Genomic DNA, 27,945 nt, shown 5'->3' with positions numbered 1-27,945 from the left:
AGTGGATTCTAGACAGTGGTGCTTCCAGGCACATGACTCCTTCCCGAAAGTTGTTACAAGACCTTTGGAGGCAAACAGGTCACATCTTTATTGGTGACAAGTCCACTATCCCAAATCACAGTGAAGGCAAGTTGGATGTCCCCAATAGCAGAGGGGGGAAGCATTCCTCCCCAATTCTTTATGTTCCATCTTGGTTTTCGTGTTTTGTCAGTGCATGAGGTTTGCAAGACTAGCATGGGGATGGAATTTGAGGAGCATTTAGTTGCTATCGAGGACAAAGCAGCAAGCCAAGTTGTTTGGGAAGGCGGAGTGGAGAATGGGATTTACAAACTTTCAGCACTCTCTTCCCTTACAGGTGCTCAGCTCGGTGATTTGTGGCATTTTCGTTTTGGCCACTTGAATGTGGGCGCGCTGCAGTGGACTTTCCGGGACCAAATGGTCGATGGCTTGCCAGATGTTGGCAGCAAGCAAGGACATTGCAGTTCTTGCATTTGTGGGAAGTAGCATAGGGAATCTTTTCCAAAGCACGCTACCAGGCGGGCTTTGAAAACATGGGAGTTGGTTCGCACTGACTTGTGTGGGCCTATGCAGACCCCGTCCTTGGGAGGAGCCTTGTATTTCATGCCGATTGTGGATGATTGTAGCAGGTTCACATGGGTGTATTTTTTGCCACTTAGAACCAAGCCTTTGCTCAGTTCAAGGACTGGTATGCTTTGGTGGAAAAGTTGTCTTGATTGCAAGTGAAGACTGTTCGAGCTAACGAAGGAGGGGAGTTCTCTTCTAATGCTTTTGTGCGGTTTTGTGCGGAGCATGGCATCAAGCGGGAGCTAGCCAATACAAGGTCGCCTTCAGAGAATGGAGTGGTTGAATGAAAGAACCGAATTGTGGTGGAGATCACGAGGATGATGTTGGAGCATCGCGACCTTCCTCATCCACTTTGGGGAGAGGCTGTGGCTACGGCTGTCCATATCCTCAACCGATCTCCGACGTGCACTGCCTAAAATGACTCCGTTAGAGGCTTATTTTGGCAGGAAACCAGATGTCTCCCGTTTCCGTGTTTTTGGAAGTAATGCCTATGTTCCAAATAAGCAGAGAGGGAAGGATACAGCTCTTGTTGCCACCGCTTGTAATGAGGAACCAATTTCTTACGTTGATGCACTGGAGGATGACCATTGGGTGGCAGCCATGTGTTCGGAGTTGGACTCCATTGACAAAAACGATACTTGGGAGTTATGTGACTTGCCCCCAGGCAAGCGTGCTATTGGCACAAAATGGGTTTTCAAACTTAAGCGTAAGCTTGATGGTTCAGTCGATCGCCATAAGGCTCGCTTGGTCGCCAAAGGGTATGCCCAACGTGAGGGCATTGATTATGAGGAGACCTTTGCTCCCACTTCATGTATGACTACCATACGAACTGTTATTGCATTGGCTGCCCACAAGCAATGGCATGTACATCAGTTGGATGTCAAAACTGCTTTTTTGAATGGCGATTTGCAGGAGGAAGTTTATGTGTCTCAGCCTCTTGGCTTTGTTCAAAAAGGTGCAGAAAGTAAAGTATGCCGTTTACATACAGCACTGTATGGTCTTTAATAGGCCCCTCGTGCTTGGTACCACAAAATACATGCATACTTAACTGCCAAAGGGTTTCAGAATAGTTCAACTGAGAGTACACTTTATGTACGCCACATTGGGAACAATGTTCTCATCCTTATTCTTTATGTGGATGACATGCTCGTCACACTGGCCTTGAAGAGGGTGATATTTCAGCTTTTAAAGCTGATTTGCAGCATGCATTTGATGTCACAGACATGGGGCATTTACATTACTATTTGGGCATATAGTTTATACCTTTTGAGGGGGGTATCATGTTATCTCAGTGCAGATATGTTGAGCAGCTCCTTGAGCGTTTTCACATGACAAATTGTAAACATGTTTCTACTCCTATGGAACCAGGTCTAAAACTATCACTTGAGCATCCTGGTGAGCCTTTTGATGTTGCCACCTATCAGCAAGCTGTGGGATGCCTTATCTATTTATGCTCTACTCGTTTGGACATACAGTATGTTGTTTCTCATTTGAGCAGATTCATGCACTGTCCAAGCACTATGCATTGGCAAGCGTGTAAGCGTGTCTTTCGCTATCTTGAAGGCACTTCAAACTTTGCCTTGTTTTATGGCAGTTCTTCTACACTATGCTTGCTTGCATTCACAGATAGGGATTGGGCAGGTTGCTATGACACGCGAGTGTCAACTAGTGGTAACCGTTTTCTTCTTGGTGACTCATGCATCTCATGGCTCAGTAAGAAGCAGCCTACAGTGGCCACTTCTACTTGTGAAGCTGAATACAGGGCAGCCTTTACAGCTACTGTGGAATGTATTTGGCTACGACGCCTTCTAGCCGATCTTGGTGTCGGACAGCAGTCCCCTACCACCATTTACACTGGCAGTCAGAGTGCTTTGGTAGTTGCACGAAACCCAATATTTCATGCCCGCACAATGCATATTGAGGTTCACTATCATTATGTCAGGAAAAGGCTCCATGCAGGAGAGATTGACTTGGCTTATGTGTCTACACATGCCAGTATAGCAGATGGGTTTACAAAGCCTCTTTCGAGGGAACAGTTTGAAGCTTTTCACACAAAGCATATTGAGGTTCACTATCATTATGTCAGGGAAAGGCTCCATGCAGGAGAGATTGACTTGGTTTATGTGTCTACACATGCCAGTATAGCAGATGGGTTTACAAAGCCTCTTTCGAGGGAAAAGTTTGAACTTACAGCCTCTTCCAGGGTAGTTTGCTACACCCTATCCCCGTTCACACCATTCACTTGAGGGGGGTTTGTTAGTTATAACCACTCCCGGCTAGTTCAGGTGTGAACACAACTTACTCACACAACTTACTCACGAGCACTTTTTCCCTGTGACTGGAAACAGGTTTTTTCCCCGTGTGAACGCACTTATGTGTGTTGGGCACTTTACCCTAGGCTTCTTTATGTACTCACATAGTACTTTTCATAATATAATTGAGTACATCTTTTCCAGCACTCTTGAGCTTCACAAGTTCTTCTCTCTCTTGCATTTTGTGTGTGTGTGTGTCTGTGTGCAGGCTTCTTCCCCCATACCCAACATTGGGCACATCCTTTTATGGTCACGTTCATTTGGCCTAGTTGGTAGTTGGCCGACCAATCCTATAGACACCTTTATAAGGGTAGGTCTGAAGGTCATTCTAGGCATGGTCCCAAGGTTGTTAGAGGCATCAGAGGCATTTGGTACGAGGCGGGTATGGTACGCACCTCGAAAAACTCGTATTTTTTAGAGACGTTAGAGGCATGTTAGAGGCGTCTGTTATATATATATATATATATAGTGAAAGTTGAGAGAGAGAGAGAGAGAGAGAGAGAGAGAGAGACTAGAGTGTGTATGTATGAGCCTTGAGGGAGGGAGAGAGAGAGGGTGTGTATGAGAGAGGGAGAGAGAGTGTGTGTGTGTGTGTGAAAGAAAGAAAGCTGTACTGAACGTCTGCAAAAGGCCAAAATGACCTATAAGACCAAAATAGTCCATCCTCATCATCTGGATACATCATCAAGATTCAAGGGTACAAAGTAAAATGAAATGAACCGGTAGAGTATAGAGAGAGCTCCAAAAGTGGGTATAAAAAACATCATCCTAGTGTGTTTAAAGTTTGAAGTTTAAACTTTGGGTCTTGAGAAAGGCTTAAGGGAGGGAGGGAGAGAATGAGGGAGAGAGAGTGTGTGTGAGAGGGATTGCCTTGGGCCCTTAAAGCCCCCGTCTAAAGACTCACACCAGCAAAACAAAAATAAACAAAAAAATAAACAAAAAAATAAAAAAAAATGGTGGACGCCTCGATCAGGCAGTCATACGCCTCGAACTGTTAGAGGCGCGCCTCGTAACAACTATGCATGGTCCATTGCAAAACCAGAATCCAGTGTAATGAAGGGCAAGTTGTGGGTCATTAGAAGGCAGTTCTCTGAGCATTTTCCAGTGGGACAAGAGAATCATTAGTTTAGGGTATGGATGTAGCCAAGGGGAGTTGCACACGAACATGATTTTCTTTCAATTTTGAGGTTTTTTATTCCAAGGGTAGTTGCACATGGACATGATTTTCCCTTGCAGCCGCCTGTTGTTGGCAAGTTCCAAGTGCGTGTTTGGACCAAGAGGGCATCATCAAAAAACCTCAAAAACCTAAAAATTTTAAAAAATGAAAGAAAACGAAACCTGAAATTTGGGCAAAATTGCCATATTGCAAAGGGTTTCGAGGGTTTTTGAAACTGTTTCAAAGTTTTGATGTTTCAAAGTTTTGAGGTTTCAAAAGTTAGAAACGGGTTTTTTTGTGACTATGCAACCACCTAATCCCGCATAAGCTCGATCTCTTCCCGAAACTCTGCTTAGAGTTGTGCAATATGCTCTTGGAAGTAAGTTTTCTCAACTCCGTCGACCACATCCTACTGCACCTCCACGTGTTCCCCTCACCCCTAAGGACGATCTTTCTCATGGCCGGAAACATCATCAACAATGTGAAGTCGTGCCACCATGGTAAAGGAGAAATAGAAAGAAAGAAAGGTCTACTACTGCAAGATACCTATGTTACCGATTCTGAAAATTCAGAAAAGCCAAGGAAAAAACACAAGTTTCACGCGAGAAACTAGAGAAAAGCATGCATAACAAGGTGACCCATGTACTTCACGCACGAGAGGTGAAGAGCCGACTGAGAATCTTCCAACGGACTGCCTTCAATTGATTTCGTCCCGGGCTAAGTACAAGGGAGCTAAAGCCTTCCCTTTGATGGTATTACCCAAGTGCTTTTCCCCACAAAAAAAGGGCCTTTTTTAACGCGAGCGCTAAAAATTGCCAAAACTGCTCCCGCCCCCCGCCCCCCGCCCCCCCCCTCTCTCTTTTGTGTTTCAATAAAAACAGCTTGCATGCTTTTTTTATATTAAAAATAGCATGACTGCTTGTTTTTAAAAAACCATAACCTTATAGATGGCATACACTATAGAATTTCAAATCTTTTTTTAAAAGCTCGCCAACTTCATTGCTTTCTCTCCCTCTATGTGTTGTCCTGTTGCTATCCGCCTGCTCTGCCATATGCGCCAACCTGCACTAGCTTGCTACAGACCCGGTATGGCCAACTGCTTCTGTACCACATGCTGACCAGCGCCATACTGCCTCCTAACAGTCTGTCCAGACCTGTAAGGCTTGGTCCAGGGCCTACAGCCTGTGCGCAACACCGCTGGATTAACACCCCTGCTCAAATACCAACAGTTAGTGGAAACATGGCCAGGTGAGTGAGAGTGGAAGGAGAGGTGGAGAGATCAAGCCATGGTGTGTGGAAGCATAGACATGGATATGGGAGAGAGAGAGAGAGAGAGAGAGAGAGAGATGGAATAGAACTCACGTGAGAGAGATTGCACATGAACACAAAGATTGTATTATGAATAATAATATTCACACCATGTACAATGTATTTATAGGCACAAAGGCCTTATCTTCTGACCCTGACTAAGAGTGGTTCACACCTAGAGTGTTCACAGCAAAAGACTCAATAACCCTTCCACACTACAAAACCTCCGATAATTCTAACAACTGTAAGGGACGCATCCCAAGGATCACCTAATACAAAGGCATGAACAAGATTAGAGAAAACAAATAAAAGGGGTGTAAGACTCATCCCAAGGATCACCTAATACACAGGCATAAACAAGATTAGAGAAACCAAATAAAGGGGGTGCAAGCAAGCTCACCACCCCACCGTAGGTTTGCATCTGCAAACCTCTCCTGCACAAATAGCCAATAACCTTGGATTTATTAAATCTGAACCTTGACCACTTGAATCCGCCTGCTTTCCCTAATCCTAGGGCTTCCCTAACCGTACTAGATTAGTCGCCAACCCCAAGAGTTAGTGCTATGTACATAACAAGATCTACCAGAAAGTTAAGGTTCCCCACAAGAAACAACAAGGCTTACTTCATCCCTTGCCCATTCCAGAAGGACCTTTTCAAGATACATCGACGGACTTTATCACTACACTCAGTGTTAGACCAATGGTGATCGTTGTAGTAAGTTTGCTATGCTTATACCCTACAAGGCTATGAAAGTGTTCTGCCTCCAATCAGGAATGAGTGCATAATCCCTAAACCACTGAATGTTGGGAATCATATCACAAAAAGATAACTGAAAGGTTGCACATAATTAGGCTCTTGGTCAACCCCTAGGGGTGACCTCTGGCCCCTTCTACTTCTGACTTTGATGAATGACTGAATAATGACTTCATGCTTAAATATATGCTTGCAAGTGCTGGTCAGCTCATTCCTAAGGCTTGTACTCGCAAACCAGGCACTTATTGGACACCCAAGTGTGTGTCAAGTCCTTGTCCAAGTCCCAGGCAAACATGTCGTGTCAAAGTGTCAAAAGGCAGCCATTTACATGGTCAAAAGCCTTAGTCTTCAGGCGGGGGAGGGGGCATGGGCCAGCCATGGGCACCCTTAGTGGGGATCAAAAAGGGGCAATGGTGGACAATGGGCTAATGGAGGGCGCCTATGTAAAGAGACTTCAAGGGCACATCTTTTGAGAGCAACCCTAGCTCTTGATGCCTATATAAGAACAGCCAGCCAAGGGCATAAATCATCTTACAACTTGTGAGCTCAAGGGTTGGCCCAGTGAAGAGGCAATGGACCCTTGAATAGCTTGCATAAAGGGAGCATGGAGATCAACCATATCTTCATCATCTGAAGGAGAGCATAGAAGCCTGTCCAGCCAGCTTGTAACCCTAAAACGCAGGTCATCAAGAAGGCCATCTATGAAAAATGCACAGCACATAGGCGGCCTACAGCAGCAAGAAAACACAGCAAGGGCACATCTTTTGAGAGCAACCCTAGCTCTTGATGCCTATATAAGAACAGCCAGCCAAGGGCATAAATCATCTTACAACTTGTGAGCTCAAGGGTTGGCCCAAGCGTGAAGAGGCAATGGACCCTTGAATAGCTTGCATAAAGGGAGCATGGAGATCAACCATATCTTCATCATCTGAAGGAGAGCATAGAAGCCTGTCCAGTCAGCTTGTAACCCTAAAACGCAGGTCATCAAGAAGGCCATCTATGAAAAATGCACAGCACATAGGCGGCCTACAGCAGCAAGAAAACACAGCATACAGGCCCGCCAGCAAACTGCAGCAACAGGGTATATCTAGAGAGAAAACACAGCCCTAAAGGTGCCCCGAATCAGCCCAAAACAGAAGTTCCATTCAGCCCAAAACAGTCCCCAAGATGTCTCTGTTCACTGTTTAGTGGACAAGCCAATAAGTCAATCTTGTACTTCATTTGCAATACATAAGCAAATACACTTGGCAACAGGTGGGAGCCCTTAAGAGGGTGTAGGAGGGTGTTGGGACCCAATCGGATGTGTTGTGTGCTATCTCTATCTCTCTGTCTCGGTATTATGTATGTTTTCTTCTCCTGCCACCCAGAAGCATACGTTGATGAATATAGGGAGGTGGCGATCCTCACACCGGGCCACACTGGTTAACAAATGCATAGGCTACCCAAAACTCATCCAAAACTTCCAAACTTACCCTAAACTGCTAGGTTATGTCACATGTCCACATGCCACCAAATTAACTAGTGCAGGTGACATTCCCTCCTACTGAACTTGGAGCACTCAGGAACATAATTCAACTTTGCTCCAACTCCACCTAGATCATCCACTCCTCATTTTTTGTCCTCCTCTAAATCTTCTATCAGATTCTAGAATGGTTCTATGTGATGGCAAAGGACCCAACATCCCATCCACAAACTTAATGTGATATGGTCATTGTAACATGTGGCTCCAGCTTCTAGAAATTTGACTGTCCAAATCGACAAAACAGAGGAACCATCTCTCCCCCTAAGGTCAAAATGTAGGCACTCCACCATATCTTCTGGCTCTTCTTCCAATGTTGACTCCACTAGAACTGCCGACATGGAAAACACTTACTGCAGTCACCTCATTTTCCACTGGAGTAAGCTCAGAGAATGAAATTGGATGACTAGGACCTCAAAGGCTGATTCCTAAACTTGTGTTGACAATGCAGAATCAGACAATGGCACCTCTTGGTTGACTTTGGCCTAAGGAATTGAATCTGTCCCCTTCGTCTATCTTGTTGCTGCAACTATATCCTTGTCGGAACAACTTAGCTCTCGAGTATCGTCAAATTCCCTTTGACCTTAGTCTTCCATTGGTTTAAACTCCTCTTCTAGACAACTTGCCATCTGGGTGTAACAATGCAGGCACCCAAAATACCAATCCTAGATTGAATACACTTGCAAATGAGTGGGAAAACTCACTGAAGATAAGATAACCTCGCTCAACACATCACTAGGGCCAAAACAGGCCAACATTGGGACGTGGTCTTGAGAACTCCTCTCTGGAGTGGTGTGCTGCTGATTTTACTCTTGTTTTGAGTAGAACAATCCACAAGCCCTTACCCTCTTTGTCTTCTCTGCAACAAACCTCCAGATTTTCAGAATCTGCACCAGGGCTTCAGCCTTCAGGAGCTCTTCACAGGTACAAGCCTTCAAAAACTCTTTGTAGATACAAGCCTTAGGAAACTCTTCATTGAGGCAAATCTTCTATAACTCTTCACAGGTACAAAAGCTCTTCATTGGGGCCTTCACAAAAATCTTCACAAGGTCTCTGTGGACTCCAGGCATCATTCCTATGCCCATACATCAGATTCTTCACGATAGAAAAACTGGCCTCAACTCGGACGAAAACTTCACAATGTGAAATTTGTATGCCCGCTAATACGGCTGAATTATATACCTAGATGAGTCTAGGAACATGCCCAAATTCACCTTTTAGGAACGTGCATGTTATACACTCATGGTAGTCAACCCACAAGACTATATAACTATCAAACTATTTTTGTGAAACCATTGTTTATATTTAATAGTAAACTGTACAGTCATAGTCACCCGACGCGGGTGGAACTATGAGAACGAACTATATATACACACACATACACATACTTTTTTTTGTGAAACCACTGTTTATATTAAATAGTAGACTGTAAAGTCATAGTCACCCGAAGCAGGTGGAACTATGAGAACGAACTAAACAAACTGGGAAAATTCTTCAAACTGCTGGAGAGAAAGCTCGCCAAGATCATAGCAATCTCTAAGAGACCCGAGTACGGCAACACGAAAATAGGGGAAGGAATGCACAACATCACCAAAAAAGTGCAGATGATTTCTGGTGGGATAGATGGTCCAAAGAGCCCTGAAGTGCACCCATGCGAAGAAATCATCATACCCCGATAAGGCCAGGGACAATCTGCCAAAAATCCAAAAAAGCCACCCAAAGCGCTATCGAGGGAATCTATACTACAGCAATGCTGTCAAATGTTGAAGAAAATCACGGGAATGCAAGCAACTCCACAATAAGTGAGGTACGGTCTCAGGCACAAGGCGGCAACACCAAAATAAAGCTGGAGCAATACGCCTTTGAGCCGGTAGAATGCCAACCAGTAGCATGCCCGTAATGCATCGCCAAAAAAAGACCCGTTGCTTAAGTGGCAACTTTGACTTCCACACTTTTTTAGAAGTCAATTTTCACCAAGGCAAAGGCTTATCCAAGTGCCATTGCATATTCCCATGTTCCACTACCCAAGGCTGAGGAATAAGCAAACGGTAGGCCTTGGAAGCAGTGAGGAGATGGAATGGGAATGAGGCATAACCCGGCTGCTAACAATCGAGCTAGAAGTTCAGCTATGGCACGCCATATCGGCCTGTGATGCATGCCTAGATGCCATTGCTTGGTGGCCCTGGGGAAAGAAAGAACCATACCATGCTTATCAACTACATCATGTACCATACATCATATTGGCCGTGTATTGCATGCCTAGATGCCATTGCTTGGTGGCCCTGGGGAAAGAAAGAACCATACCATGCTTATCAACTACATCATGTACCATACATATTCCCAAAGTCGATAGATGATAAGCCTTTCTTGGGTGATCCAGTGCTAAAGGCCGAGGAAAGGCTCGACTCCAATGAATGCTCTAAGATCGGAGTGAGTTCCCTGTATGTGGAGGTCTACCTGACCAATGGATGAAACATAAGATCTGCTGCCAAGCTGTAATCAAAGAAGTGGCATAAGGGCAACCTGGTATGCACCCGGTAAGATGACCAAAAATGACATCCGAGTGATCCAAAGCCCAGTGACCATAAGCATCTACTTTCATGTGTGCACACATGGCTGCCAACATCTTTGTCCATGACTGCGTTTGATACATACACATACACATACTTTTTTGTGAAATCCACTGTTTCGTTATAATTAAAATGTACATGCATGGCTGTCCCACAATATCAAAAAGCTAAAAACAGTGATAAAACACTTCCAAATGAGGCAAGGAAAGCTGTCCAAGGAAATGAGCATCTTGAAGAGACTGAAGCAAAGAACAACGAAAATAAGCATAAACATCCACCGAGGTATGCTGAAATAATCGGGTGTTCCGTGCATGATATACGGTCCACGGAGCCCGGTAACGGCACCAAGAGAAGAACTGAGCATAATCAGGAAGGGAAGAAAATCTACCTAAGAGCCAGAAATGCCTGCCAAAAGTGAGGCTGGGAAAACAAGGATGGAGCAGAGATGTCAAACGAGCAAAAAAATCACGAACAGTAGGACATGCCCATAAAAGATGCAGCACAGTCTCACGTGGATGCGAACAAGTCGCACAAAACTCATGAAGCAATCCACCTAGTAGCCAACAGAGAAGCCACGGGAGTGCACCCACCAAACACCACCAAAGGAAAACCCGTTGCTTCAAAGGAAGTTTACTTTTCCAGATGCGATGAAGACAAGTCTTCCACCATGCAAGAGACTTGTCCAAGCACCATAGCCGATTACCATGCTCTTGAATCAAGGTTGCGGGAGAAGAATGCGATAGGCATTTTTAGCTGTTAGATCCGAAAAGGAGGAGGAGGAATAACCTGGGAGCCCACGATCAAACCTCCAATCTAGGAGTGGCAGAGTAGAGAACAATGGCAGAACCGGCTGAAATGTCTGCAGCATAATAATAATAGCATGCCAAACAGGTCGATGGCAAATACCCAAATGATGACGCCTCCTGGCCCAAGGGAAAGAGAGGGTGCAGGCCCTTTCATCGATCACATCAGCCACGGTACAAATTCCCTTGCAATGAAGAAAATAAGCATTTCGTGGTTGAGAAAGGACTAATGGGCAATCAAAAACACGGCTCCAATGTATGCTATGCTGGCAAAGGGTGTTACCAGGATCCGGAGGGCGACCCGACCATTCCAAATAAGAGAGTAATTGTTGCCAGTCGTGAAGCAAATGAGTAGAAAAGGAACAACCAAGAATGCATCCCTAAAATTACCCAAATATGACATCCTGTATACCAGGGGTCCAATGCCCAAAAGCACTTGTCCAGAGGGAGGCCAACATATTAGAAAGCATAAGTGTCCCAAGGTTTCTGCTGCTCCACAAATGTCAATAAGAGCATTGCCTTCCTCGCCAATACATAAAAATGAATATTAAGAATGTTCAAGCCCCCATGCATTTTTGGCGTATATACATAATTATACCGGAGTAAACGTACCGGAGTAAACGAAACCGCTTTACGGTCCATTTTAGTGCGCCAGAGACATTCCATCGCTTTAGACATGAATCGATCAATATCAGTAGAGGACCAATGAATGAGAGGCAAATGGAACTGGACCAATGAATGAGAGGCAAATGGAACTGGACATATGCCATAACGAAAGACTAAACAATCCGAAGGCAAACATGAAGCGGCCAAGTAGAAAGTTTCTAATAATCAAGCTTATGATAAAGCTTATGAAGCACCCACTGCCTTTCTTGTGCCAAAGAAATATGCCATTCAATGGGGTCAAATGCCGCACCATCTGATCTAGAGATACACACACACACACACACACACACACACACACACACATACACTTTTTTTTGGGTGAAACCTACACACACACACACTTTTTTTTTTTTTGTAATGATTATTTCGATTACTAGTGGGAAACCTCAGAATGAGGAAAACCCACAAAAAGCATCATATACAAGAAATGCCAGAGTTCATAGTGAACAGGGGCATGATCAAAATATATCCGTGAAAAGGCTATACAATGATGGGTCAATCTCATGTAGAGAGAGACAATCATAAAGGGATTGATGTAAAGATTCTTTGAAATAGTGAAAGGCTTGAATGGGCGGCTCACCAAAAACAGCCCGATTCCTGGAGTACCAAATCGTCCACATGGCCCAGTAACGAAGCCAATCAAAAAAGGCCCTATACTGTCTGAGAGCAGGAGAAAAAATACCAAACAACCAAAAATGTTTCCCAAAAGAAGCAGAAGGGAAACGAGCTCGAAGAAGAGCCGTTATATGATCCAGTAAAAGTTTAGTTGCATTACAATTCCACATCAGATGGAGAATTGTTTCATCATGCGCTCCACAAACACAACAATTTGAAGATGTCACATGGTGCCTTGCCAGGAAAGAGCCAACTGGCAGAACAGCCAATAGACATCGCCATAGAAAAAGCCGACATTTTAACGGAATCTTACTGCTCCATATCATCCTGAGCCTTTTCTTCCACCAAGCCAAAGGCTTATGCATTCTCCAAGCATCATTTGCATAATCATGAACCCAAATTTCAGGAAGGAGAAAGCCATAGACTGTATGCACCGAGAGCTGTAGCAGAGACAAAGGACCACGAGTAAGTATGGGCCTATGCAAGCTCCAATCGTGCAACCTATCCGACTCTTCAAGAGCGGGAAGAGGCTCAAAAGGGGCCAACAAACTCTCAATCTTTTCCCATAGGGGACGGTAATGATGACTTAGGCCAAATTTAGGACAAGCATCTATAAAAGACAGAACATGGCCACTATCATCTAGCACATCTGCAATGAAATAGACACCCTTTTTGGCAAGGAAATAAGCTTTTCTAGGCTCTTGCACAGCCAAAGGTCGCTCAAAAACTCTACTCCAATGAATGCTTTCCAAACGCAGTGAATTACAGTTAGTATTCACTCGAGGAGTCCAGCTGAGAAACTGTGTAAGCTTTTTCCATGCCAAAATTAACTTTGTGGAGAAAGGACAACCAGCAATCTTGCCTTCAAAATGGCCAAACACAGCATCCCAATGCGTGATGGTCCAGTTGCCAAACGATTTAGTGGACATCTCAACACACATATCTGCCAACATAATCGCCCAAGGCTGCCTCTGAGATACAAATTCCAACAGCAAGGTGGACTTTCGTGCCAATGCATGAAAGTGTATATTAAGGATATTCAAGCCTCCATGCTGTTTGGGACTACATAGCTTCTTGAGCGAGAGAAGGTTAAGGCCCCTCTTAGCATGTTTGGTTTTCCAAAAAATGCTCATGGCTGAAGACATAAAACGATCAATGTCCACTTTTCTCCACATTATTAGTGGCAAAAAGAATTGAATATATGCCATGACAATAGCCTGTACAATCCTTAAACGAACATGCAATGGCCATGTAGAAAGCTTCCAGTAATTAAGTTTCTGATTCAACCGTTGCATCACCCATTGAGTCATTTGCTGATTAGAAATATGCCATCCCAATGGGTAGCCCAAGTGTCTGACTACATGCATTTGTGAAGGAATTTCACCTGGCCAAATTAAACTATGCCAAGACCGAGCATCAAGAGCCAAAAGTTTAGATTTCTGAAAGTTAACATAAAGGCCAGCAGCTTGCCCAAACAGCTCTAGTGCCTCCATTAATCTTTGCACATCCGATTGCGTATTGCGGGGCATACAAAAAGAATCATCAGCATACGCCTGTGCTAAAAATTGTTTGCCATTGGGCAATTGCAATCCATGAAGCACATCGGAAGCTGTCAAATGGTCTAGATATGTAAGCAAAGGATGAGTAGCCACAGCATATAGCAACGCACTCAGAGGGCAACCCTGTCTTACAGATCTTTCTAATTTCCAAGGGTCGGTAATCCGAGAGCCAAGTATCAAAGAAGCATCACTATCACTGTAGAGGAAGTACACAACACGTTGCAACTTTAAACCAAAGCCCAACTGGGCCATAGTCATGGCAACAAAGTCCCAGGAAACTGTATCAAAGGCTTTTTCAATATCAATCTGAAGCACAAGTACATCCTGTTTAGTATACTTGGCATATTCCATACCAATATATGCATTAGCCAGATTGTCATTAATCTGCCTACGAGGAATGAAACCATATTGAGCAGGATGTAATCCATCATGCAGAAAACCTTTAATTCTGTTCGCCAGCATTTTAGTAACCAATTTATAAATAACTGGCATAAGAGTGATAGGACGCCAATGCGAAAAGGATTCACAAAGATGTCTTTTAGGAAAAAGCTTGACTAATCCTTGCTTCCAAGACATTGGCAAACAGTCATCTTGCCATGCTTTATTGATCATGAATAAGATCACCTCTTCCAGAAAAGGCCAGAAGGCAATAAAAAATTCCAAAGTCAAACCATCCCAGCCAGGTGATTTGCATTTACCCATCGAACGCAAGGCTTCCTTTAATTCCTCTTCTGAAAAAGGTTCCTCTAATACCATTGCATCGGCGGGCGAGATAATAGGTTGCACATATTGCAAAAGTTTACAACGGGCCTCTAAAACCTCTGGAGAAACTTCCGAGTTCGAGGCAAAAAGAGAAGAGAAATAGCATTTAGCCAAGTCAGCCAACTCTTGCATAGAATCAGACCATTGGCCATCTGACTTTTTAACTCTGCGAATATTCTCTTTCTCCCTGGACTGATGCAAACTTTTGAAAAATTGTTTAGAAGAGCAACCTTTATCCAGCAATGCCCTTTGACGAGAGCGAACCATCCACTTTTGTAATTTACGCTGCTCGTTTAGCATAATAACATTCTTTGCCTGCAATAAATTATCTTGCTCACACTGTAGGAGAAGCCTTTGTTGAGCAGTAGCAGTGAGGCATTCACATGTTTGTTTTGCCTGCAAGACTGCTTCACGAATATCATGCATATAAGAGCGCCCATAGTCAATAATCACAGCTTGCATGCGATGAACAAAATGGAACCACGCAATATCAATGTCCTCATAAATCTGATGGTAAAGTGGTACCAAAGCATGGAGAACCATTTCTTTAAAATGATCATGTTGCAAATAGCTATGATTTAAGATGAGCAGTCGAGCCCGGGAAGCCAAAAATTCATCACATGGCATATCAAAATATAGTCCCAGCCATAAGGGGGCATGATCTGAAAGACAGTGTCCGATCTATCCACATTTTACAGATATAATCATCAAATTGATCCGCATGGAGTAAATACCATCTATCCAATCGGGTCCAAATATGTTTAAAAGCATTATGATTAAAAGTGAACCCTGCATCATGTGGACATACATGGCACCATAAATCCAAAAGACTATGATTAGATATAAGATCCTCCCATGCTGATCTTTCTGTCCCAAGCATATGTATGCGGCCAGTGGAACTATACTCTGGAGAAGGAACATTATTAAAGTCACCACATATAAAAGCATTATGTAACCAAGGATAATCATCAATCTCTTTCCAAATTTGAGCACGATGTAAAGAGCGCTGAGGAGCATAAACTGTGGCAAATTCAAAAATTTTGCCATATAGACAACATTGAACCACCATCCATCGTCCATTCATATCATTATGTACCACTATAGGCTGTAGCTCATGCCGAATTAGCATTGCAGTCCCTGAGAAGTTTCGAGAACCGGCATAAAAAATGTCATATCCAGCAAAATGACCATCCTGACCCGTCATTGCATGCTGATTATGCTCTTGCAAGCAAACTATATGTGGATGCATCTTATATACATAATGCCAAAACTGCCTCCATTTATTATGATCACAGAGGCCTCTAGTATTGTAAGAAAAACATTTTATTGGAGCATTAAACATGATATATATACAGATTATGTACAATGCAGAAAAAACATAAGATCAAGTGTCTGACATGTCTTCTGTGGGATCAGACCCCGAAGGCTGACCCTCATGCATTAAAATATCCGCATATTTAGGGGCCGAGTCCATGCCCGATGGACCACCTCTGACAATGTCCGACCACAACTTTGAGACCGAAGAAGAAAGAAACGGTGAATTTGAAGTACTAGCATGATTAGTGACTGTCCAGTTTCTTGTTAAAAGAGACTGACGACGAGGTACGACAGTCTTTTTTAAAGTTTGCAAATCATGCTGCTCTTTTCCTTTTTCCTTCTGAGAAGAAGAGGAAACCCCTATAACACTTGTAGAAGCAACCATTTTGGCCTTTCCCTTGTCTTTACCTGCCTGCCCATTGCGAGGAGCCTGTCTAGTAACCTCCTTGTTTTGAGTCACGTCATCCTTTACTATAGTAGGCATTACAGCCGCAGGCGGAGGAGGATGCAAAACTGTGGGGCATTCAGAGGCCATATGACCAAATTTATGGCATGCAAAGCAGGCACCTGCAAAAACTCCCCATTTCAGTTTAAAATAACGTGCCCCCATTCCTTTAACATCCTCTACCTCAATAGCCAAAGCAGACGGACGATCCTTATCAGTGTTCCACAGAATACAAAATCTGTTCTTGTTCCCTGTAGGTCGAGGTGGGCATACCACTTTCCCCAAAGCAGCCGCAATTTCTGGCAGTTGTTCCCTAAGATATTCTGGGAAATCAACCACCTCAACCCAAACTTGACATCGATGCTTTATCAAAGATTGATAATCCTTGGTCGGGGACCAAGGAAGCACATGTACCAATTGCGGACCAAACATCAAGGGGGAAGCTTCCAGCATAAGTTGCTTATATTTAGCATCTGCAAGCAACACATCATAAAATCCACGAGCAGCAAAGTGCACCCCATCCACAAAAGAACCGCCCACAATGGATTGAATCCATTGGGCTACATCTTGAGCCGACGGCATACGTCCCGGAAAAAAGATTATAATGCCCCTTTCAGAATATTTCTTAAGAGGGGACACAATCGAGGGAAGCTTAATTTTGAAATTAAACACAGGAGGGGGATCCGACCATTTTTGCCTGCTTTCCACAAAATCATCATATAATGCATCAAAGACAAATTGTGCATCCTGTGATTCTTGCTGCACATCAGAAATATCTTTTGCAAGATGTCTCCTCTTGTTAATATCAACCGAATTATCCCTTCGTGAATATGTCAACTGCTCCGTAGCCATTTAATGCACACAAAATAGTCACAGAACTGAAAGTAGATTATGCAAGGACCCTGTAAATCTTGAAAGCCTGAACTGCGAACTAAATTGAACTTGAAAAAAGCTTTGAAAACCTGTACTGTAAACTGGATTGAGAAGCCTGTGGGAAACTTGAAGATGCAGGAGAAAGAAACAGCGACTGTATACACAAAACCACCAACTGTATACAGAAAAGAAGGGCAACGGGATGGCAACACTCACACACCTGGACACACACACACACACACACCCACTCACACACACACACACACACACAGCAAAGCTTGAAAAATACTGAGCGCGTCAGATTGTGTCAGCGCGTCAGAGTGCGTCAGAACGCGTCAGAGTGTGTCAGAGCGCATCGGAGCGCGTCAGATTGCGTCAGAATTCAGAGCCGAGCAGATACTCCTCCTCTCTCCCACGGCGACACCACTCTCCCTCTCACACACACCTCTCTCTCTCACACACACACACACACACGCACACACATATATATGCCACGCGCGTTCTCGCAACGCACGCCGTATGGATATCTACACACACACACACACACACATATATATGTATGTATGTATGTATACATACATATATATATATACATAGTTCATAACATACGTTTAGTAAACGCATACGTATTCAAGTATGTAACAATGTTTTGAGTATGTTTCAGTCCCAGGCCGAGTAACATACGTGACCAATATAATACCTCATAGAAAGGACGAGATTTAGACAAATAGATACAAATATACATTGTAAACTCAAGCTCTCCAAGTTCCATTATAAAAACTTACAAAGTTATCACTTACAAGTTACATAAATGCTAATTGCGTGGACCGATTTTTGATTTAAAAAAACGTAGCAACTTTCAAAAAATGTAAAACCTTAGAAAAGCTTTTTTTTTTAAAGCAAGTATGAAAGACGAGTTTCAAACGCGTATGTTGCAAACGTTTGCTTCATGAAGCAAACGCGAATGTTATGAACTATGTATGTATATATATATATATATATATATATATATATATATAGAGAGAGAGAGAGAGAGAGAGAGAGAGAGAGAGAGAGAGAATACAATGCTAGAGAGAGACAAAGTACACTACTAAATGATGTGCTGTATTAGATTGATTTTCAATGAAGTACATGTACCTTTAATAAGTGCAAAGGTTCTTCTCCCTGACATCATTGCTTATGTCATTACACACAAATATCTGGATATTATTGTGACCCCTCTAAGAGGTGGTTCACACTCACGTAAACACACACATATAAATGAGTGTTCACATCCTTTATAGGGAGGTTCACACACACACACACACATACTACTACGACATATTTGATCAGGCTTACAAGCCTTTCACACACAAGTAAGACCTTGATTCCCAACAATCCCCCCCTCTAAGAGGTGGCTCACACACACACACATATAAATGAGTGTTCACATCCTTTTTAAGGACGTTCACACACACACATACTACCACATATTTGACCAAACTTAAGTAAGACCTTGATTCCCAACAATCCCCCCCCTCAAGGGATTACCTCATATTGTGTCCAGTATAAATCTAGGCTCATGGTTTCTCATGCCAATTTTCCTAGTCAAGGATAAATCTCATGGCTCTTAGTCTCATAGATTGGTTATAGCCTATAGGTCCCAAGGGTAGAGTACACACAAGATTAGGTCACAGACTCACAACACACAACTCACATCTGAACACTAAATAACACATAGGTGAACACAACACAACACATTTCTCGGACTTGAAAAAGCCCAAAGATACACATAAAAATTTGAGACACTCATTTGTCCACTGTGGCACCTCATTTTCATCACCCCCCTTGATCCCAACTTGGCCTACTCATTTGATGGCTTAGAGATTGAATCATTACATAAAGCAAATTTTTCATCTCTTCCCGCCCCCCAAAAGGAAAAATTAGGTTTTCAGAAAATTAGAGTTTCCCAAAAATTACAGCTTTTTTAATCTGATCCAATAGGAGGCTATAGCAACTCCCCAATGCTTGATACATGCCCTCAATTTTGAAAAATGTTGATGGATTTGAGATTCATGCTTCGATTAAGCTGGATTTGCAGAAAATTTGAAAAAAAACAACCGAAATTGACTTTCCTGATGTGGACATGTCAATTTGCTTCTTATATGCCATGCGGCTATACTACTACAAATCTCCCATCTCTAGCTGGAACCTGGCATCCAACGACCTGTGGAGGAGCTAGAACTAGCAATATAGTCCCAAGCAAGTGACACAAGCAGTCTCATAAGTGAGGGAGCAAAAGATAGACTAGGGAAGATACAAGACTGAGAGGCCAACGTGATGTGCAAATTTATGGCTATGCAAACATTTTCATAGTCACTGGAAAATATCATTTTTAACAAGAGATAGCAGCTTTCCTTCCTCAACATCTGTGATTTCTTGAGGAGTTCTTCTTCTTGGGAAGCTCTACTAACATGTTGCAATGCTTGGAGCTGTTGATCTGTGCTGAAGGTGGATATGTTGATTTGCTTCGTTCTTCTTCTTGGGAAGCTTTGCTAACATGTTGCAATGCTTGGAGCTGTTGATCTGTGCTGAAGGTGGGGCAGAGGCTCTCACGGCTATGGACTGCGCACAGGAGCAGATGACAGGGAGTACAGTTGTGGCTATATGCACAGATGGACAGCAGCTAGTAGATGCACAAATTGGGTGGTGCAGGGTCTGTTGCGCACAGCAACTGTTTAATGACGTGGCTCTGCAGAATTGACGATGAATCCTGGGTCATAGAGGTGGCCATGTTGGAGATCCATAGCAGCTGAAGGTGCTGAAGCGGGTGCACCATGCGCAACTAGGTGCAGGCAGTCTCACACGTGGTGGGTGTTGCTTGCAAGCTTGGTGGTGGGTGCCCAGTCGATAGAGTCGGAGCTGTAATAGTGATGGTGGGCTCTGATGCGCAGTACGAACAGGTGGACGACACTATGAAACCAAATCTTGGAAACAGCTAGTAGCTATGGTTAGGGTTTACACAGCACAGGCTATGGAGGGTTGAAGATATACGCCATAGCTACACTGCTGGAGCAGTCGACAGTGATAAGAGTTAGAGAGAGAAAGTACAATGCTAGAGCCTAGATACTGACATCATTGCTTATGTCATCACACAAATATCTAGATATTATTGTGACCCCTCTAAGAGGTGGCTCACACACACATAAAAATGAGTGTTCACAAGTGGGGAAAGTCATGGGCGATTTATAGGGCAAAATCTCTTGGTCGTGGGCTCACCAGCCAGGTCCATGCAAGCCATCTGAAGTGGAGTGGTTGTCGTTTAGTCTTCAATGCCTTGCTGAATGCCTCTATTAATGTTTTGTGACCTGTCCCTGGCTGGGAAGCAGACGCAATAAGTGGAGAGGCATGAGCTACTTTAAGGGATGAGTCTCTTGGTGGTGGGCTGATCAGCAAGCTCCATGCAGGTCATGGACTAGTCAGCTGGCATAAAACAACAATAAAATACCTTCAATTAAAGGTCATCTTTCACACGCATGGGTGCCCAAACCATGGGGAGAGGCATGGGCTACTTAGCCCTTTCACAGATGTCTAAGGTGGGGAGAGGCATGGGCTATCAAAACGACTGAATCTCTTTGTCACCGCGGCTAATCAGCAAGCTCCATGCAGGTCATGGGCTGGTCAGCTGCAAAATCAACAATAAAATACCTTTAATTGCATGGGTGTCCAAACCTGGCACGCCCAAATAAGGCTAGCTGGGCCCAAAACAGGCTGCCCAATTGCATGCAAACTGTCCACCCATTTGCTTCGCTTGCTCCACACAGATCCTCCTATGTTTCTTGGCTGCAAAGCTGCCTTGTGGGCTGCCCACGTTACGGCCCACCCCATCCCAGGCAAGAGATCTGCTACCCAACTTATCTGCCTTGCTGTCCAGTGCTGAGCACTTTGCTAATAAGCTATCAGAACGGCTCGACACAGTCCACTCCAAGTGGGTTACAAAACTGTGTAGATTATACACAAGAAAGACTGCCTGGCCTACCCAAGCCTACCCTAGTGGCAGCAGGCCTGACATGTCCCTCAACTAGGGCACACAATGGGGTGCAGTGCTCATCTCTAACCCAAAAAATGGCACATAATGATGGTTAGTATGTCAAATAGCACCCAAGCGCAAGGTGCACAAGACAAAAGACCACCGCTGAAATCATTCAAAACAAAAACCCATTACGGCATCACATTTGTGGTGAAAGTTTTAGCTCCTGAAATAGAAATGCCTAAACGTCAATTTCACCTCCTATGAAGTACCTGGCCAAGTTCCAAGACAGAAACAAAAACACAAGGAAGAATGATTGGATTAAAATCTCCATGAAGAGACCATGCACCTTTTGCTAGCAAAATAAGCAGGAGGGGGTGTCATAGGCACGCCCCACAAACTCTTGGTGCAAGTGGAATTATTGCACCAAAGCTGCACTGGTATTGGGGGTACAAGGAACAATACTTTGGCCATTAGAGCAGCTAACCAACTTCAAAACCAAGCCAGCCGCAGCAACAATGAGTAGACCAGCCACCTGACTTCAGCAATTCACGTGAAGCCAAGTTGAGCAAGCCTTAATGTCTGAAAAAGGACCCCGTTTATAGTCAGAAATGTGGCCTATCTAAGTTAAACCTTTGTCCATGTGTGAGTACTCAGGAATGTATCATCAGGACACAACAGCACCACATTGAAAGCCACTGGAACAACTAATGCATTATCAAGTTGTGACTTGTACTTACGATGGATTAAATTATAGAAAACACAACACATACAGTAAGCATGGTTCTTTCCAGCATCTTCATGGATTCCCTCAAACATGCTATGATCGTGTTATCCTTTTTAAAAGCTAGTGTTAACCAGAGTCAATTCTAAAGTATCCAATCATAGACTTCTACATAGTGATGCAAAAAAGAGCTCACCATGTCAACTACTTGCTGACTTGATAGGAACTCAAACACTCCATCACTTGCTATCACAAAAAAGGGGTTGTTTGATGTCAGCTCCATGACAAGCACTTCGGGTACTGCTATTACACCTATTTGCTCAGCAATCTTGTCACCGATACTCCTAGTGAAGGCCGTGCCAGGGTACATTCCATTTGCAACCCATAGCCGCGGTGGATCACCATCATCATCCTCTTCACCTCCCCAACATTGCACATTTGGATTCTTCAACCCCTCTAATTGATCCAAAGTCAACACTCTTGCGCCGCATAGCTTGACTCTAGCACACTCATCTGACCTGAAAGGTGTTTGATCACTAGACAGATCCACTGCAACTAACTCTTTCCCCCTTCTTTCTGCTAGCACAGCCCTCGAGTCTCCGACATTTGCTATGTAGAGTGTCCTTCCACGAACTAGCACTGTGATGGCTGTCGTACCACTCATTGAATCATCAATGCTATGCCGATGAAGCTGAACATTGGAGGCTGTGAATGCTGAATGGTAAGCTTGAACTATATCTGTACTAAAATGGCGGTCTTTCAGCAGATTTTCACATAGATGCTTCTTGACAAACTGAGAGCATTGTGTTCCATATTCACCATGACCATCAAACACACCGAAGAAGTGATCATTGGGGTCCTTTCCAAATTGGGTGTGGATGCAGAAACTGTCTTGATTTGTCTTGTCTAGTGCCTCTGGATAATAGCCTCGTTGTGAGAGATAGGAATAGCGCAGCTCATGCTTGAAGCTAGGCAATCTAGCAACTCTGGAACCACTGGGTGGAAGATACTGTCCAGACAAGCGAGAGAGGCGGGGCACGCCTGCATCCACATCCAATGCAGTGTAGAGGGGAGTTGGCTCATCTCCGCTCTCTGCATCAACGTCACCATCTTTATCTTCAGGCACATCAACTGTGAGACTCTCCACAAGCCTGGCTGAAGAATTCAAGTCCTGTCTGCCTGCTGAACTCGTTCCACTTCTGTGCCTCCACGGCCAGGAGATGCGAGACTTTCCCGGTTTCCCATACACACAACCCATTGAGAGACGGTCAGATTCTGGAATACTGCAGCAACGACAGGTAGTGTGGTTGGCAATCCAGCTGTAAGAGAAGTACAGTCCGTGCCGATGTCATAGGCATGTGTCGGCCGTGCCAACAGTGGATTGCAAGGGGGCGTGTGTCAGCCAACATGCCACTGGGCATGAGGATCTCAGCAACAAGCTTGGTTGAGCAAGCCTTTGCTGCTGTGCTGTGTTAATGCAAAAGAGAGAGAAACCACTGTTGTGAGGACAGGGAGCCTTTGCTCTGCTGTGCAGTGTGAATGCCAAAGAGAGTGAAAACACTGTGGTGAGGATAATAGTTGGGTTACTCACAGAGATGCAATGGCTGTCAAAGCTGGATCTTTTAGCAGAGAGGCACTGGAGAGGGGAGTAATCACAATACAAGAAAACCTCTCTATTTCTAGGCAAAGATGGAAAGGGGGGAGGCTGCAGCAACTATGGAGAGGACTGTGGCTGGCAAGGGCCGACTACGGACACTGTGGCTTCGAGAGCATAAACCAGGTGCAGATATGGTGGGAAGTGTTTTGCTGCACTTGTGCTAGTGGGTGCGAAAAAGAAGGCGGAAAGAGGATCGTAGTGACAGCAAAGGTGAAATAAAAGCAGGGCGACGAAAAGGGCCAATAATCCACAGTTAAAGTGCCCACAACCTTTTTTGTGGCTGTTTTCCAAGGTCTCAATAATCTGGCCATCTTCATCCCCCAGCCTCTTCTCTCTGCTCAACCCTAAAGCATCTTCTCTCTCCTGAACCTAATTGCTGAACCCTAATTCGCGCCTTCCTCGTCTGCTAAACCCCAATTTACTTTACACCCCTCTAAGTCTTTTGTTCCATAGCCACGCCCGTTAGCAAAGATTCCTGAACTTAGTTCCACAACAAGGAACTCTCTCTTTCTCTCCCTCTCTTTCTTTCCGGCATAGCCAAGCAGCCACTTCTTCGCTTCAAAATGAGAAGTCGCTTAACCCTAACCTCTTTTCTGCTCCTCCTTCCCATCCCGGACAAAAATTGCTGCCATATCCGTCAAATAATCAAGTTTCCTCGGCACAGGCCTCCTCTAGAGTTTCCGTTTCGACCGGCAATCAGACTCTGCAAAACATTTCGCTGCTGCTCAGCACTTTCTTCTTGCAACTGCGAGACGTTATGGGATCATTCCGTCATGGATTCACAGCTTCGAAATGCAGAAATCAACACAATACATTGCTGACTATTCCGCCATGTCTCTAGCAAGCATCACACAGGAATCCCTACCTAATGTAGCAGAATTTCACGCGAGAGATGATCAACACGATCCTCAAAACTCTGCTATGGCTAATGGGAATTCTGCCCCTCCACTACATCTGGCGCATCCCTAGATTTGGTGACGACCCTGGAGTTAGCTGCCTCGGCATCGGCCGTTAACGTTAGAAAGGTTATCGCAGGGCGATTGCTGTGGCAATGCTTTGGCAGACGTGTGCCAATCACAAAAGTCAAAGTGGCGTCCTATGATTGGTCCGGTTGGCCACCCTATATTTCGTAAGAGTATGATATCATGACTTTGAGTCCTCCCACTAGTTGATTATTATTGTGCATATCATATCATCTCGATCCTCAAGGTTTGTCTCTCACAACTTCATTTCATTCACAGAGGTTGTGGAGACTCTAATGAGATTCATGTCATGATGTCTCACTTTGTGGTAGCAGAACACCATTCAATGTCATGTTTGGCTTGGTAACTCAAGGTGTTTATACAGTTCAATTTTCCAATGTCCTACATGAACTCATTGAAGAAGATCTCTTCACGCTCGTGATTAGGGGGATCTCCCCCTGGCCCCCATCAAGTTCAAACTACATGAACTCGTTGTTGAAGACTCTCCACGCTCGTGATTAAGGGGATCTCCCCCATCCACCAGAAACCCACCCAACAACATATTTTAGGAAGACCTTCCAACATCCATAGAAGTTGTGTTATCATGCTTATTCTTTATAACTATGCTATGTCCAATCATCAATTGTGATACTCTAGCCGGCCTTCATTTAGCTTTAGTCTTTGACCTCAACTCTGCTCATGAATACATGGTCCTGCGTGTCGTTGCACAAGCTACATCCCATTGTCTGTCATCTTCTATTTCTTCTCCAGTGGGGCCTCCCACTAATTTACTCACTTCACTTTTGGTCCCTCAATCAACATTGTGTAACACATGGGATGTCCTCTTTGGATCATGCATGTGAATCATCTTAATCATCCACTAAACTAGACAAGTTTAATATGATTCCAACAAAACTCAATGCATGCTAACAACATCCATCACTCACTAGTTTTTAATTTGACCTACAAGTCCACATCACCATCACTTTCTAAGCTACTCTAGAAAACACTATACTAGAAAGACATTTTTCTTAGGGCCCATCAAGGTATAGAAAAGTCCCCCACTTTTTCAAGTCCCTCCTAAAGCATTGTAAAAAAACATTTTCATGTTCTCCCCTTTCATGGACAACCACACACCTTCTCGTTAAAATTTAACATTAACACATCAAGGACATTTCTTTCATAAAAGTATTATTTAATCTTTTTAGAAAGGAAAGAAGAGATGCATGCCTTTAAAGCACTCCCGTTTGGTATTTTGGTATTTTAACACGTCTCCCTTATCCTACAAGAAACAAATTCAAGCAACAATGACTGTGTATGACCTACTAAAAGAAAGTCTACTTGACCGAAACAATCCAACGTACAAAAGTAGGTCAAAGAGGGAGTATCATTGCACCAAACCATAAAACTTGATTCCAATGGTTCTCCTTTTCTTTTGATTTTGAATTTATGGCTTGAGTTATGAGCAACAATCACTTTTTAATAAACCTTAGCAACTAGATACTCTTTGTTTGAATTAACATGTGAATGGACGATTAATCATACAAATGTGTTTATGTCAACCATGATACTGTATGACTCACCGCTAAGTAAAAGTGAATGTCAAAATCATAGTATCTTTATCTCTCCTATCCATTAACTACAAAAAAGTTATCCATAGATTCTTTTCTTCCTCTTTTAGTTACTACACTACCCTTCCCAACTATACTCTAAACCCAAAAGAGAACATATGTCATACCGAGAGGAGAAAGCTACTCTTTTCTCCAAGTGGAACTGATAAGTCTATGTGTGGTAATTGTAACCAAAATCCAACATTGGTATAACTTTAGTTTCCAACCTTAGTATAACCATGTGAAAGAGGCACTCTATAATTAAGTTTTATATGATGCCATCCACTTTGTTGGCTAATTCTATCATGGAGGCTATTGAATCATGCCTCTATCTCACTGCCATCTACATCCTTATGTGTTATCTTGCTCACTCTCTTGTATGTACCTCTCCTCTAGCCTTAAAAAATACTTCTTACATAACCTCCACATAGCCATCAAACCTATGTACTCTAAAGCCCTCCTACAAGAATGAAGGCCAACCATCTCCATGTACAAAAAAATTTCTAAATCACAGCATCAGCGGCGGCAAGTACATATGCCCATGTCTCAAACCTGTATCACTATCCATGTGGAAAATGAGCAAACACAACCATTGAGCTAGCTATACATTACATAGTCACATATCTCAAGCTAGATGAACTCAAAACACAAGCTAACTATTTATTTTAATAGTATGCTTAAATCATAAGATCTGAATGAGACCATTAGCACACCATAGCCACTTCTCTTGCTTAGATTCCCCCAATGCAATTTGAGTAACCTCCTGTACACAAAGGAACCCAAAGCACAAGCTTAGAGTGCTACCTACCTAGCTCAAGAGGAAGAGAACATGTCCCCAACACCACCAACCAACTAGGATCGCACAAGCTATTTACCTTAATCAACATTTCACATTTCACTTTACATCTTACTTTAATATATACAACATTAAGACATTAACTATCTAACCTCTCCACCTCTTTTCACATTGATAGGTTTGAAGTTTCACCAATTTGTTATAATTGACTCTTACACTAGACTTGGCATTGGTTCCAATTGAGTATGGCACAATAATCGAAGTATTTGCTATGAGCTCGGCTTCAGGTATCTTCCTCTAATAATTGATTCTTACACTAGACTCGACATTGGTGTTGAAATTTGAGCATAATGATGAGCTATGGTGGATCAAACACTAGAATCAACATCATTAACAAAGTGATTAAGAAATGATTAAGACGTAATTAGTGAATAATTAGCAAATAGATTAATGTAGGCATGGATACTCAAAAACCAGCAAATTCTCATTGGGGCTATGCCTCAATTTATAGAGTTTACATCAAGCATCTAATCCCATTGATTTCTCCATGATTCACTCCCAGAATATCTCCACCTCTTGCTTGATTCTCTCCACCTCTTCTCTTTTCCCTGAATATCTCCCAGAATAACTCCACACTCCTAAATTCTCTCATGGTACCCTTTATTCTCTCCTAGTAGATTCTTCTCACCTTTTCACAGGTTCTTTCACAATTACATCTTCTCTTTTACAGCCTCTAACCAAGGGCTTGTTCCCACACACACCCTATTCACTTGTATATTTCAACACCTCCCCTCAAGTGAATACTCCTAGTACACCTAGACCCTATACCAAGTTTGCCTCCCCTTACTTGATAGTCCGCGACCAGTGTCTACTCCTCCCCTCAAGTTATCTCAGCACACCTGGACCCTGTATCAAGTTTTTTTCTTACTTGACAGTCTGCGAC

General features: G+C 43.5%; 1 protein-coding gene across 1 annotated transcript in view; it reads right to left on the bottom strand.

Annotated features, from left to right (window-relative positions):
• Positions 1-24,735, bottom strand: part of LOC147640754 (protein phosphatase 2C and cyclic nucleotide-binding/kinase domain-containing protein) — a 51,388-nt gene extending 26,653 nt beyond the window's left edge. The window contains exon 1 of the mRNA XM_086814770.1: positions 22,174-24,735. Coding sequence (XP_086670896.1) covers positions 22,174-23,235 — 1,062 coding nt within the window. The 5' untranslated portion in view covers positions 23,236-24,735. The remainder of the gene's footprint in view (positions 1-22,173) is intronic.
• Positions 24,736-27,945: the final 3,210 nt, after the last annotated feature.

The sequence above is a fragment of the Cibotium barometz genome, chromosome 2 (genome assembly GCF_041138505.1).
Source record: "Cibotium barometz isolate CiBa-2024 chromosome 2, ASM4113850v1, whole genome shotgun sequence".
In the NCBI taxonomy this organism is placed as follows: Eukaryota; Viridiplantae; Streptophyta; class Polypodiopsida; order Cyatheales; family Cibotiaceae; genus Cibotium; species Cibotium barometz.
This window is presented reverse-complemented; position numbering and strand designations above follow the sequence as displayed.